At 43.7% G+C, this 13,125-nt stretch overlaps 1 protein-coding gene across 1 annotated transcript in view; it reads left to right on the forward strand.

Annotated features, from left to right (window-relative positions):
* Positions 1-13,125, forward strand: part of dbpa (D site albumin promoter binding protein a) — a 33,800-nt gene that overhangs the window by 5,693 nt on the left and 14,982 nt on the right. The window contains exons 2-3 of the mRNA XM_040122567.1: positions 1,090-1,358; positions 1,703-1,892. Of these exons, the coding sequence (XP_039978501.1) occupies positions 1,090-1,358; positions 1,703-1,892 (459 nt within the window). The remainder of the gene's footprint in view (positions 1-1,089; positions 1,359-1,702; positions 1,893-13,125) is intronic.

A 13,125-nucleotide genomic window follows, 5' to 3' on the forward strand; every position in this document is an offset into this window, starting at 1 on the left:
CTGTGAATACGATCATTTTGACACGTCATGGTTCCATAGTTTGTTTGTTTTTTTCACGAGAGCGAAATGGTTTAGGGCTGATGTGGAACCGGTCTTTTCTTTGGCGTCTTTGTGCAATTATTTGGTTTTCGGTATCCGGCAGCGCTGCACACCGGCTGTGTTGCAGAGTCTGGTATCTGTCGCCGCTTGACAGTTGATCCGTCTATGCAAAACCTATAAAATAGTGATGAATAATAAAAACATAATCTCGCAGTAGCATAATTAGATAAGACTCATAAAGCCAGCAAACTGACTCAGTAATAACAGTTACACAGCAAAATCTGAAGTTTAAGGCTGTAGAAGCAAAACCCGAGTGTATTAAATTAAACAAGCTTGCTTGATGTGCTTCATGCCGTGTGCGCTGCCCTCCGGGGATCAAACCTGGGACCACCTGGCTACGCGACATATCTTTTAAGCACTTCATCGAAGCACCAAAGTGTGTGCGGGGATATTTACAAGTAATCGGTTGGTCTCAAAACTTTTAACGCGTCCGTAACTGCACCGAATTAGTGGCATCGTTTATAATTGGGGATTGAAAAACGTTTAGTTTTCTCAAGGTAAAATCACGTTTTCGAAATGTTTTCTCCGAAGTGGACACAGTGTGTTGGATTAAAGGCCTGCGTTAGTTTGACAAGTACCCTGTAGGGTTTTGTTCCAACATCAATAAAGAGGACGCTTTAATTACAGTAAACTTATGAGTCTACTGTGGATGAGATTATCAACCTTTCTCTGCACAGTTAGAGTCACACCGACGGATTGTTTCGCAACGTTCCCGCTCTGATACTAAAACTCATTCCGTTTCCACGTGTCTGACTGCACATTTCCACGTTATCTTACCATGTCAGACTGGATATCAGTTGTTATTGGCGCTTATCTTCCTTTTTGCCCTTCAACACAAACACAGAGAGAAGGGAGGAGGGAGTTTCATTACCCTCTGTGAAAAAAAAAAAAAAAAGAAGTTCAAAACGCAACAGAGCCTCTTTTCGTATCTCGATGAAATCTCTGATAACAGCTTAATGTAAAAAACCCTTTCTTCCGTCTTCTGGACAGACAAAGACAAGCCCTTGGACTCTGATGAAGACTCATTGGGTGTTAACGCCGGAGGGCCTGGTGGGGCGGGAGGAGCCCCAGGCTCCGGCGCCCTGCGACCCAACTCCCAGTCAGCCTTCCTGGGCCCGCTGCTGTGGGAGAGGACCCTGCCGTGTGACGGGGGGCTGTTCCAGCTGCAGTACATGGACCTGGAGGAGTTCCTGACCGAGAACGGGATGGGGATGCACAGCAATGGGCCCAGCTCCACCAGCGCCCAGATCCCCTCCCAGGTAAGACCGGTGGAGACCAAACACCCGCAGCGTTACGAACTTTTCTTCAACCTCACCTGGGAGAACAAGATTTATTTTAATTAACAAGCCGTAGCCTTTTTCGCACTCAGCTACAGAATAAAGCTAAAAAAGGAACAAAGCCGTAAATACTTGATGTAAATCCGCATCCCGGAGCATCAGGGACCAATAACAGTTTGCCCATCATTTCAGTCAGTAGGGATTTTATGCAGCTCTCTCTTTTCCATCTTGTTGTTTAGACTACAAGGAATATTTAAGTTCGTTAGTTCACAGAGTTTTGAAGAGCAGGTTATATTTTTCATTTTTTTTTGTGCTCTCCTCCCAAGAGTTCACAGTCAGCGGTGCCCAACCAGAGCTCCCAGTGCCCTCCCACCTCTCCCCCACCCTGCTCCTCATCTTCCTCCTCCATGTCCTCCTCATCCTCCTCTTCCTCGCTGCTGGGACTGGAGACCGTCCAGCCACAGCCGCCGCCCCAACAGCAGCAAAGCATGATGGGAGGCCCCGAGTGTCTACATGGTGAGTGACCGCGAACTTCAGAACGATCACAGCAGTGAGCCTAGAGGAAATCTTTAGAACCCGGGGGCGCTGCCGGGCGGTTTTATTCCACTTTGACCTGCTGAGATGGACATTTAAATTGAATTTACGACAATTTAAAACATTGTTCATCGGTTGTTATCGTCTTTCATCTTTGAAACCTTTAAAACGTATAGAAATAAAACAACTTTCTCGCTAGAACCGAGAAAGCTTTTCTCACTGTCGCTCGCAACAGCCAGATTCACACTGACATCTTCACATGAGAGGGAAACGTTTCTGCGCCAACTAATGCAGTCAGGCGTATATGAAGCTGCATATGCAAAAGCCCTTAATGTGATCTGGCAGTAACGGGGACTCGGATCCCCGATACATTAAACCCAGTTCAGCCACACGACTCCTACACCAATAACCAGAGTAGGATTCTCTCTCTAATTATATCTCCATGTGATAAATGGCTGACACCCTGTTCTCCGGCCGTCCTCGGTTCCGTCCGACAGCCTGTTTTCATCCGTTATATATTCATAATTTATTGTTTCCTCCTTCTGATGCTTTTGATGTGAACCAGAACTGCCAGAACACAGAAGTGCCTTTCTGTCTGTCTTTCTTTTACTTTCCTTTTCTTTTTTCTTCTCTTGTGGAGATTTCACAAGTCTGACAACTTCCAGTTCTGACTTATTGAAAACATGAAGCCATTCTTTTAAACGCTAATGGTCATATTTTCATCCTGTGGGCCATCAAATGAATCACCAGAGCTAATTTCATGACGTATTGATGACAGATTGCCACGTCTCTGTGAACGTTCAGTGTGTATGTAGACATTTAAATGAAGGATGAGCTGAGAGCGGCTGAGTCCAAATTGTTTGATCACGTTTCACGTGTCCAAGTTAAGACAGAGCTGTGCTAGTGCGTATATACGCCTCGTTCCCCCCGCTGGAATCTGGGGATTTACCACGTATGTACCTTAAAATAGGTATAAGCACCTATCTGCGAAGTTGCAGCCAATCATGTTACAATTAAGTCAGTCTTTAAGCCCTGGAGACAAGCACTTGATTAAGGATAAACTTTCAAGGGTTCTCTTGTTTTCACAAATCAAGTTTGAAGGTGTTCAAACCGGCACGTATTTTGTTCGAACCAATCTTGAACAGAATCCACGGATAAATAGGTCTATCTGACGGTGAACTTTAAGCGCTCCCTCTGCTGGACCACAAGGTAAACTACTGAAAACGGTCTGACGCGCTCACAGGCTGTAATATATCGATTCTGAACAGCTCTCTACATTTCAAATATTTATTTGTTTGTTTTTTAATGTTCTAATTTCGAATACAAAGTGACAGCCCTAAAGCTTATGCAACAAATCTCCCTTCCCTTGCTGTGCTTCCATAACCTGCGAGCTTTGTTAAACGTGATGCAACAACCTGCGAACACAACAACAACCTATTTTCACGGTACAAAGTAGTGAATATGTTGGCAAACTGTTGTCGATTTACGCATTCGACCGATACGGAGCAGCATTAGCGCTCACTGGAAGTTAAATTTGTGTCACCTGATGAATCTAAGTCCAGCATTCCCTCTCTTTGAGCTCTGTTTTTGGTCTCCACCAGCTGCTGAGGGAAACTTCTGGCTCTGTAGCTGCTAAATGCTCCACCATGTTCACCAGCTGGTCTCTGACTGTGTCTGTCTGTAGTGTCTGTAGTGGGTAGTGTGCAGTGGGGCTTTTAGAGCTTTTTCCCTGAACGCGGCTGCCTGCTGTGCCTGTGGACAACGCTGACGAGAGCTGTGAGAGTGAACCAAAACAAGTAAAGGCGGCTGGAAACCAAACTAATGAGCTGAATGAAACTAAGATAAACGCTTCGCAGAGCTGCCGAAATGGATGATTTTTTTTTGCGGCTTCATCCTTTTCACCTTACACAGTCATTTGGTTCATTGCTAATATAAAAATATCGATCAGTGCACTAGTAGCTAGCTACAGACATGATGCGAACACACCCAGGCACATTATTAAACTGTGTCAAAAGTACAAAAGAATATCTTACAAATATACCAGCGGCAGTCACAAGGTAGAGAAGCGGTGTTAGAAAGGTGATCGCACACACAAGTATCGTTGATCACCTTAAGCATTTTCTAGCACCTGACTTTTGTTAAGCTACAGAACTACAAAAATATATTTATCCATAAATTCAGTAAAAAAAAAACAACATAAAAAACCCAGCAACCATTAAATCCATATTTTCCATTTAAATTTCTCCTTAAGTTGTTATAACATTAAAAAAAACACACCATCTTCCTGCATCGTGTGACAATGTTTTGTATTTATTTTGTGTCAGCTTGTTCAAACTCTTCATTGAACCGTGTGATTCTTTACACGCACTGCAGATTTGAATATATTTTGGCTGCTCGGAATACATTTGCAAAGAGAGAGACTCCTATGGACACTTCAGGATTTAAAAGGCTTGTTATTTGACATATTTGTTGAGAAACTGTTGTTGACTGGGTCACTTCGAGGGACGGTTTTTGTTCATGTAGAGATAATCATCTCTGTACTTAATGTCATCGTCTGTGCTTCACACTGAAATGGTCTCGTGCTTTTCAGAAAACTTGAGTACTATGAGTATGCAATATGAAGAGCTTGGACTCAGCTAGAGGCAGGGAGGAAAGAAAAACAGAAAGAGAGAGTGTAAGAGAGAGAGAGAGAGAGATAAACTGCCCAGCAGGATCAGATTCTGAGAAATCTGACTGGGACATTGTGTTTGTCTTTTTCTTCTGTGTCATAAATAATAAGAGAGGAGATGTTTCACTGTGAAAAAGAGCTGAAGGGTAGCTTGAAGAAAAAAAAAAAAAATAAAACACAAAAAACTGTTGGAAGATGAGACACAGAGAAACAGAGATGCATTAAAGCAAGCAGCCTGGATGGAGCTGCTACAGAGCAGAGAATACCACTGGATACTGCTGCAAGGCTCTGAGTGCGTCTGTGTGTGTGTGTCTTCATATCTGCCCTAAGTGCTTCTGCAAGTGTCTATGAATATACACCATCAGCGTGTGTTATGTATGCACGCTTCTGCTTGTGTGTGTGTGTGTGTGTGCGTGCGTGTGCGTGTGTCTGTGTGTGCGCTCGTGCGTGTGTGCGCACTGAACTTTGAACATGCATATCAGAGTGTCCTCTTTGTTTCGGCATTTGCATGCAACTGTGTAGGCTTTAATGTGAACATGCTTTCATCTCTGTGTGTGAGTGTGAGTGTGTGTGTGTGTGTGTGTGTGTGTGTGTGTGTGTGTGTGTGTGTGTGTTTTTTTCTCTTCTTTACTCTGAATCATAAACACGTGACTGGGTTGAGCGTGATGCATCCAGCCAGAAATCCCTCAGGTCTTTGTGGAGCTGAAGTGTTACTACAGAGCTGCAGAAAGAGAGAGAAGGAATCAACCAGAGAAATAGATGGAAAATAGACTGGAAATAATAATCCGATCCACATGTTTGATTTTAATTCATTCGGGGTAAATAAGGAGAGCAAGCTCAAGGGGAGGGAAATCACAGAAATATGGATGCAGCCGTGGCTTTATAAGGCAGTCCGATGCCGTTTTTCACCTGTTTGGTCTTTAAAATATTGTAAGTTACAAATAGTGAGGACACAAACTGAGGTCTTAAGCGGGAAGCGGTCAAAATGGAGGAAAACCGCATAGATAAAACAATTACTAAACCAGCTGTTAGGCGCCCTTGACCGTGAGAGAAATGGCGCTTTCCCTTCTTCTCCCTCAGCTTTTCCGTACCTCACAGATTCAGACTAAACCCGGCAAGCTCAGGCTTTTGCCGCAAACGTCCTCTGAGAATCAGCTGAGCCCAGGAGCAGGACCAAGCAGTGCTTTGATGTCATTCACTGTCTCCCAAAACCCCCAAACCTCGTGATCAAAGCTCCGAATTTTCAGCTTTACCTGACTTTTCTTTTTTTCAACGAAAATACTCGTAGTTTTTATAACAGAGCCCCACAAATCCTGAAGTTGTCTTTTTTGTTGTCTTTTTTTTTCTGCCGCAAAAAAACCCGATAAACACAGTTACTACTGCTGCACTTAAAAGAAAATATAGAAAATAAGAGGCAGGAGATGCTAATGAGCCTTTGATCATGTCCCTTAAGTATGCGATGTTATATGTATGTATAATAGTTTGTGGTGCAGATGGTATTTTAAGAATGCTTTTCACCCAGACTTTTTCCTTTTTTTATCACAATAAAAACAGATAAATTCCTGTCTCTTCTTTTAAAAACCGAATAATCCTTATGAGCTGATATTTAAAATCAGTGTTTTGGCTTCAAAATGGAACATTGATCTCTCACTGCGTAGCCTATTTCACATGTTAGTATTGTTCGGGAATCAATTTTGCTGGATAATTTAGAAGAAATTCATTCATTCGTTTCCAGTCCCCCAGTTTAATAAAATAGGGGAACTGATATCCCGGCCAGCTGCACTTTCGTCCAATCAGGTGCGTGAAGCGTTCATGTTGCTTGCATGTTGCTGACGATGCTCTCGACGCCCAACGAGCCTCAACCAGCGAAGTGGCCTTGTGATAAAAGAGGATAAGCAGAACTGATGAGAAGAAAACCATCATGGCTATTATTGTAAGTCAGACTATGTCATTGTCTGTTTAATGTTGTTCCCAGCAAGGAAGTGTGGTTGTGCAACGTCTTATTTTCTCCGTAAAGAACAATCCTTTCTTTCCTTGGCTCAAGGAAATAGATAATGAATTGAGAATCACCTTTACTTGTCGTTCAGAGCGAGCGGTTTCCAGGTCAGTTCGCGCGGTCAGAAGCCCTCCCGGTGTCGGACTGGCCATCGGGCAAATCCGGGACAAACCCCCATGGGCCGCTTCATCGTCGGGCCGCGACCGAGTGTCAATCCTCAAAACGACCCGGTGTCCGGGGCTGGGTTTCATTCCCCATCCAATCCTGAACCTTCTTAATCAAAAACAGATTTTTAACCTCAGATTCCCATGAGCCCGTGCATTCTGGAGAGTGCATGAACTCATTGAACTGCGATGTGAAAGTATCTGCCGCACAAGCTTTTCACAGCTTTTAGGAAAGCTGTCCTTAAGGGGGATCAACAACTAAACTGGACACAGAAAGATTACTGCACTTAACATGTGCACCAGACATAGAGTTTGATGAATAGACACCAGGTCTGACCCGCTGTTGTCAATACGTCACAACAGACGGTTTGACACGCGTGAGAAACTGCACCTGGATACACCTGGATAGAAATTCCAAATCTAAATAACAACCCAGATCTAATCAGTTGGCCATTTGCCTGAGGCTTATCTGTCAACCAGACTTCATGGGAATCTGTTCAGTTTTTACATCCTGCTTACAGACACACGGAGAGACTGACAGTGAAAGCAGAAGTGGTGAAGCTTGAGTGGGAAGTACAGACAAAAACAATCAAGCAGATATGAGAATTTGGCGTCTGTACTTCTATAAATGTATAGAAGCCCAGACATGCAAACGAGCCAGTTCACACACAGCAGCTAAATTCAAAACTTTATTTTTAAGGGACATTTACATTCGATTTGCTTTGGCTTGTTTACAGGATGGATTAGAGCTCAGGCCTCAGTAATTAACCACGTGTCATCCAGTGTCGGATCTTCAGTGGGAATGGGCTGATTTTCAGCTGTCAGATACCTCTTTGCCCTCCAGTTGTCTGTGAGTGTGAACGACCGCAGTAAGCGCGTCTAAATGGAGCTCAGGATCCCCAACGTAAGCAGAAAAAAGCAACACGCCTGATAAAAAATATCAGGTGAACAGTATTTTCTGTAGTAGGCATAGTGAAAGGAAGGTTGTACTTTATTGTTTAAGCTGCATTATTTAACAGGTATTTTGGTCACGTATCCACCATTTCGGACTTCTCACAGTATTTTGCGACACATAGCAAGTACTTTTATTTGCAAAATCTGAACAGACATGACTACGATTGCTTCTGCAGCGGCATTCGGGAAGATGTTGACCGATTGTTGACAAGTTGACGACTGGGAGGATATGCTTTGCTTCCTAGCGTTACAAAACACACACACATATATATATATGAATGGAATTTTGGAGAATGTGAGTCCTTGTTAGCCTGGATATCAACGGTGCACTGAAACATCAAATTTGTTGAACTTTGACCTGAGCTGCGCTGACTTCGTTGGCCCAGTCAGTCACCAGTCAGTCACCACTGCTTGGACTGAAGGGTGGATGAAAAACTGATCGCTTGTGTTTCTGAATTTTCCAGAACTGTACAATGACAAACTGGCCACAAAACTGGTGAAAACATAGTTTGAGCCTCTGAAACGTAGCAATCCACTGCCATCTACTGAAGCTATGGCACAGCGCCACCAGGAGCTCCGGAGTGGCAAATACTGCGCCGACCCACGCACAGCGCATTCAGGCCCTTGTTTTTCCGCCGTGATGTGAACACGCCTTTAGCTAAACCATGCTTCCCGGGTTAGCCTAGCGTAAATCAGCTAGCATCTTGGTATGAGGAACAAAATGGAGGACCAAGAGTTGAGGATCCAATGGGATCCGTGCGATGTTGAGCATAAGAAGGCTAGCATTATTTTTACAAAACAGTCCTAACTCAAGGTCCGCTTACCAGCTTTTTCTGTAGCTTTTACCCACATCACACTGTCGTCATCAGCAGATAGAGTTTGCTCAGTTGTTGCTGACTTGGCTCTGTCGACATGTAACCTCAGCGGCCTTCAGCCAACGCGCTCGAGCAGTCCTAAAACTGCTATGGGTAAAGTTGTGGCAGGTCCCGAGATCGCATTTCAACATCGATCCCTCTCTGTGACTGATTCCGACGCACCTGCAGTAAGCTAATATCGGCCAATACATCGACCATGCCGATTAGTAAATTTAGCTCCAGTTGGGAGCTCTGGAATCGCAACTAAGCGGACCTTCAGTTGGGTTTGTTTTCTCAAACTACTATTTCCAAAGTAAAAAATTAACTTTGATCCTTGCCAATCATTATGCTTCTGGACATAGCAGGCATCACTTATGTGTACAGGCAGACTGCACGAAGGCTAAAACGACCTGGGGTGACTCCTTTGTCTCCTGGTGTTTGATCTGCCTCCGGTTGCAGGAATAACGACGGCCGTAGTAACGTTAATCAGTGCAGATATGTCACCATACTCGGGTGTAGAAAAACACTGAATTTAAGTATGTGTAATACAGTTCCCAAGGGCCTGAGCCTTGTTGCAGTGCTCCCTCACAAGTGCTTAGTTTTGTAATTAAGTTGTAACAATAGTGACATACTGTAAAGCCTTTTGTTTTCTAGATTACTTCTCGATTACGTCCAAATGTTATCCTTCCAGTTTTACAACCGAAATTATGACCCATAATCCAATTACTAGATTTTTTTTTTCAGTTTTATCTTTTACATTTAGGTTTTTCTTTTCCACTCCTTAACCAAAAAATATATCAAAATGTGTGCAGAAAGGTCAGCAGTCAAGCCACTGCAGCCCACACGGTATAGACTACCCTTGGCCTTCTGAAACCACGCGTATCAATTCTCCGGCTGAGATGCAGCTACTTCGCCTCAAACAGAAACCAAATACCAGCGTCTAGACCAGAGGAATCCCAGATAAACCCTCGAGGAACCATCACCCAGTGAAATGAGACATACATCGAGAGCTTCAATCTGACATAGGAGGTATTAAAAGATGAATTCAGCTAAATCTGGAACGTGCATTGTTTAGGAAATGAGCTGATGTTCTGCCTCTTTAAAAGAAGAGATTGCGGGATAACGCCGCGCCGAGGCATTCGATTCAACATTCGGGGCTGGGATTAATCCTGGTGAGGGAAGGGTTAAACCAGACACTGACTCTGCACTCTGTAACACTGCACAGAGAGAGAGGGAGAGAGGGAGAGGGAGCACTTCTGGAGGGGGAGAGCCAGAGCCCAGTCAAGACTGTTCGCTTTGCATGTTTTGAAACCTCTCTCTCTCTCTCTCTCTCTCTCTCTCTCTCTCTGCGACTCACACGCTCAGGCCATGTGCGGCTGCCGCCTCACGTGCCGCTGCAGAAAGTATTGGAGCGAGAGAGCCAGCATGCGAGAGAGTGAGAGTGGGAGAGAGAGGGAGGAGAGGGGAAGGGAGGGGCTGGCGGAGGAAAGCGGAGGGAGATAGAGAGCGAGGGAGAGGAAGCAGTGGAGATTACAGAGCGAATAAACACCGAGGACCAAGCACAAAAACAAAGGGGAAAGATTCAGGGAGAGGAAGATCTTTGGGACGGCAGAGTGAGCGCTGATATACGGGGAGGATTTTAATCGTACCCAGTTACTGTCTGCGTACTGTACAAGTTCACAAATTCACCATATCAACATGTCCAAAAATAAGTCCCTCCTCTGCCACGGAGGACGTCCCCGGACCAACCCTGAAGCCACCCGGGGCCCGAATTCCGAGGTCCTCCAAAGCTACGCCACAGAATAAGCCTTCCAGAGCAGACCGTATGGGTGTTAATCTGATTAGATCTGATGCCCTTATCGACTGCGCAACATCGTCAGTTAGTGCCTTCCAAGCGCGAATGACCTTTTGAAAAAGAAAAGGAAAAAAAAAAAAAAAGAGTCGCATGACCTTTTTTCCACCTCTGCGGTTGAAGGCAGCAAAACACCGGTGGCACATTGTGTAGTGCGGATCCACTTGTAGCGACACACTACTGTCTTTCTCTGCACAATGTCCTGTAATGAAACAGTTCTCGTATCGCCGTAAATCGGACAACATACTCGCCGATGCTGATTTATCCGTGATAGGCCAATATCATCGGCCGACCGATATATGGGTGGGGCTCTACTCGTGATCATCAGGAGGGAGGATGAAATGATTGTGGATTGCTAATTTTCCAGTGTTGTAAAATCCGGTCTTATGGTTTAATGAATTGTTGTACAGTGTTTTTGGTGTAAACATTCATACTCACGAATCTGTGACTCACGCTGGCCTTCCCAGGTCCCATGTCATGGTCTCCCCTGTACCTGTAGCAACTTGCAGTAATACTACTTGGTTAAGGTAGAGATTGCGGTCATGGGTAAAAGAACGCAGCATGAATGTTTATCCCATTTTTTTTTCTTTTTCTTTTATGAGGACAGTCTCACCAAGCGCAGGCCTACGGAGCCCGAGGGGTGACGGGGCCCCTAAGCCAAAGACTCAGTATGTAGCGATTGTTAGCAACAGTTTTTGTTGGGAAGTAGGAATGTCCCAATCAATTTTCTTTTGCTGATCTAATATATATATGTATATACGTGTATATAAGTGTATATATGTGTATATATGTATATATATATATATGTATATATGTATATGACCAAAGGCAGAGTGTGAGCAATGACTTAGAAAGATGAGAGAGAGAGAGAGAGAAGGAGGGGGAGGTCACTATTGTCTCCACACTGTGGTGACATAACTCCCAGTCAGTGTGTTGACATAAGGAACAAGTCTCCTGGGGTGTGCCACCTGGACTGAATTGTTTCTGGTTTGTGTGTGTGTGTGAGAACTGTTGTCCTTGCACACTCATGTGAACGTGCACGTGCCTGACATTGTGTTTTGTAAGTGTGTGCAGACGCGAGTCCAAGCCTGCCTGGGTGTGTACATGAACGTCCATGTGTGTGTGTGTGTTCAGCGTCTGACAGCTCAACAGGAATTACGCTGAGACAAAACCCAGAGGTTAAAGATGCTTGAAAAAATCTGAGTCTGATTTAAAACGATCACGTGCATTTATAAAAATGGCTAGAATTAAAAATATTCTTTTACTTGATGTTCATTGAAAATGACTGTAATTTAATTTAGAAAATAATCTGTGCTTGTGCTTGTTTGAATCATAAACAGCAATCTAGTACATTTAAAAAAAAAAAAAAAATACAAGTCACACTACTCAAACTAAAAATGAAAAACTACCACAACCACACACTGCTTTTAGTGAGAGGTCACAAATGAAAAATGTTGGGAACCAATGCCTTAATGCCCTTTAACGGTGCCTTTTGTTCCATAAGCTTATTAAATTTTTAATAATGGAAAATATTAATCTCAAAAGTTACTAGATACTGCAGCTGTCAAATACATGTAGTGGAGTGAAAAGAGCACGAGTGCCAACATAAAGTAGCATAAAATGGAAATACCAATGTAAAGTACTAGTACCTCAAAAGTACAGTAAATGCACTTAGTTTCATTCCACCACCGGAAAATGTGCATGTCCTTTTTTATACTTTTGTATTTTATAGACCCAACAGCAAATTAATGAATCAATTAGATGCAGTCGACAGATTAATCAATAATGGAATCGAGAGAAGGAGCCTCCATGTTCTGAAAGAGGCAGAAGTCAAACATGGCGGCAGACGGGAGCGGCGGCGAGGAGCTGGAGGAGCGGCCTTCAGTGTTTATGTTACAGGGAGGGGAGCCCTCCTTATATAAGACACTTCCTATATCACATAACATGTTGAATTTCCAGCTCGTGTTTCTCTGTTTGGCCCATGCAGCTGCTCACAGTTCATCTCCCTGTCGTCCACTCTGAACAGGAAACGGAGACAAACTGAGCAGGAAACACTGATTACTGCTGCTGAGGGCGGCGCTAATACCGACACTACTACTGCTACTATTATTACTACTATTAGTACCTTGACTATTGATGTCCGTTTATCTGCTAAGAGACTCACACTGCTGCTACTGCTACTACTGCTAACAACACAACTGCTACCACTGCTACTATTATTATTATTATTACTTGCCACTGCTACTATTATTACTGCTAGTACTGTACTATTACTGCTGTTACTGCTACTACTACTGCTGCTACTACTACTGCTGGCACTGCTACTACTACTGTTATTACTGCTACTACTACGTACTACTGCCCACAACCACGCTACTGCTACTATTACTACTGCTACTACTACTGCTACTAATGCTACTACTACTATTACTACTGCTACTGCTACCGCTACTGCTACTACTGCTAACAATACAACTGCTACTACTACTACTACTGCTACTACTACTACTACTGCTACTACTACTGCCACTACTACTACTGCTACTACTACTATCACTGCTGCTGCTGCTACTACTACTGCTACTACTGCTAACAATACAACTGCTACTGCTAATACTGCTACTACTGCCACTGCTACTTTTTTTTTTCTTGTTGTAATTATTATTTGAAATGATTCTTTATTGTCCTTATAGTCAGTCAGTCTGTTTGCTCATAATTCATAATTGA

The sequence above is a fragment of the Xiphias gladius genome, chromosome 24 (assembly GCF_016859285.1).
Source record: "Xiphias gladius isolate SHS-SW01 ecotype Sanya breed wild chromosome 24, ASM1685928v1, whole genome shotgun sequence".
In the NCBI taxonomy this organism is placed as follows: domain Eukaryota; kingdom Metazoa; phylum Chordata; class Actinopteri; order Istiophoriformes; family Xiphiidae; genus Xiphias; species Xiphias gladius.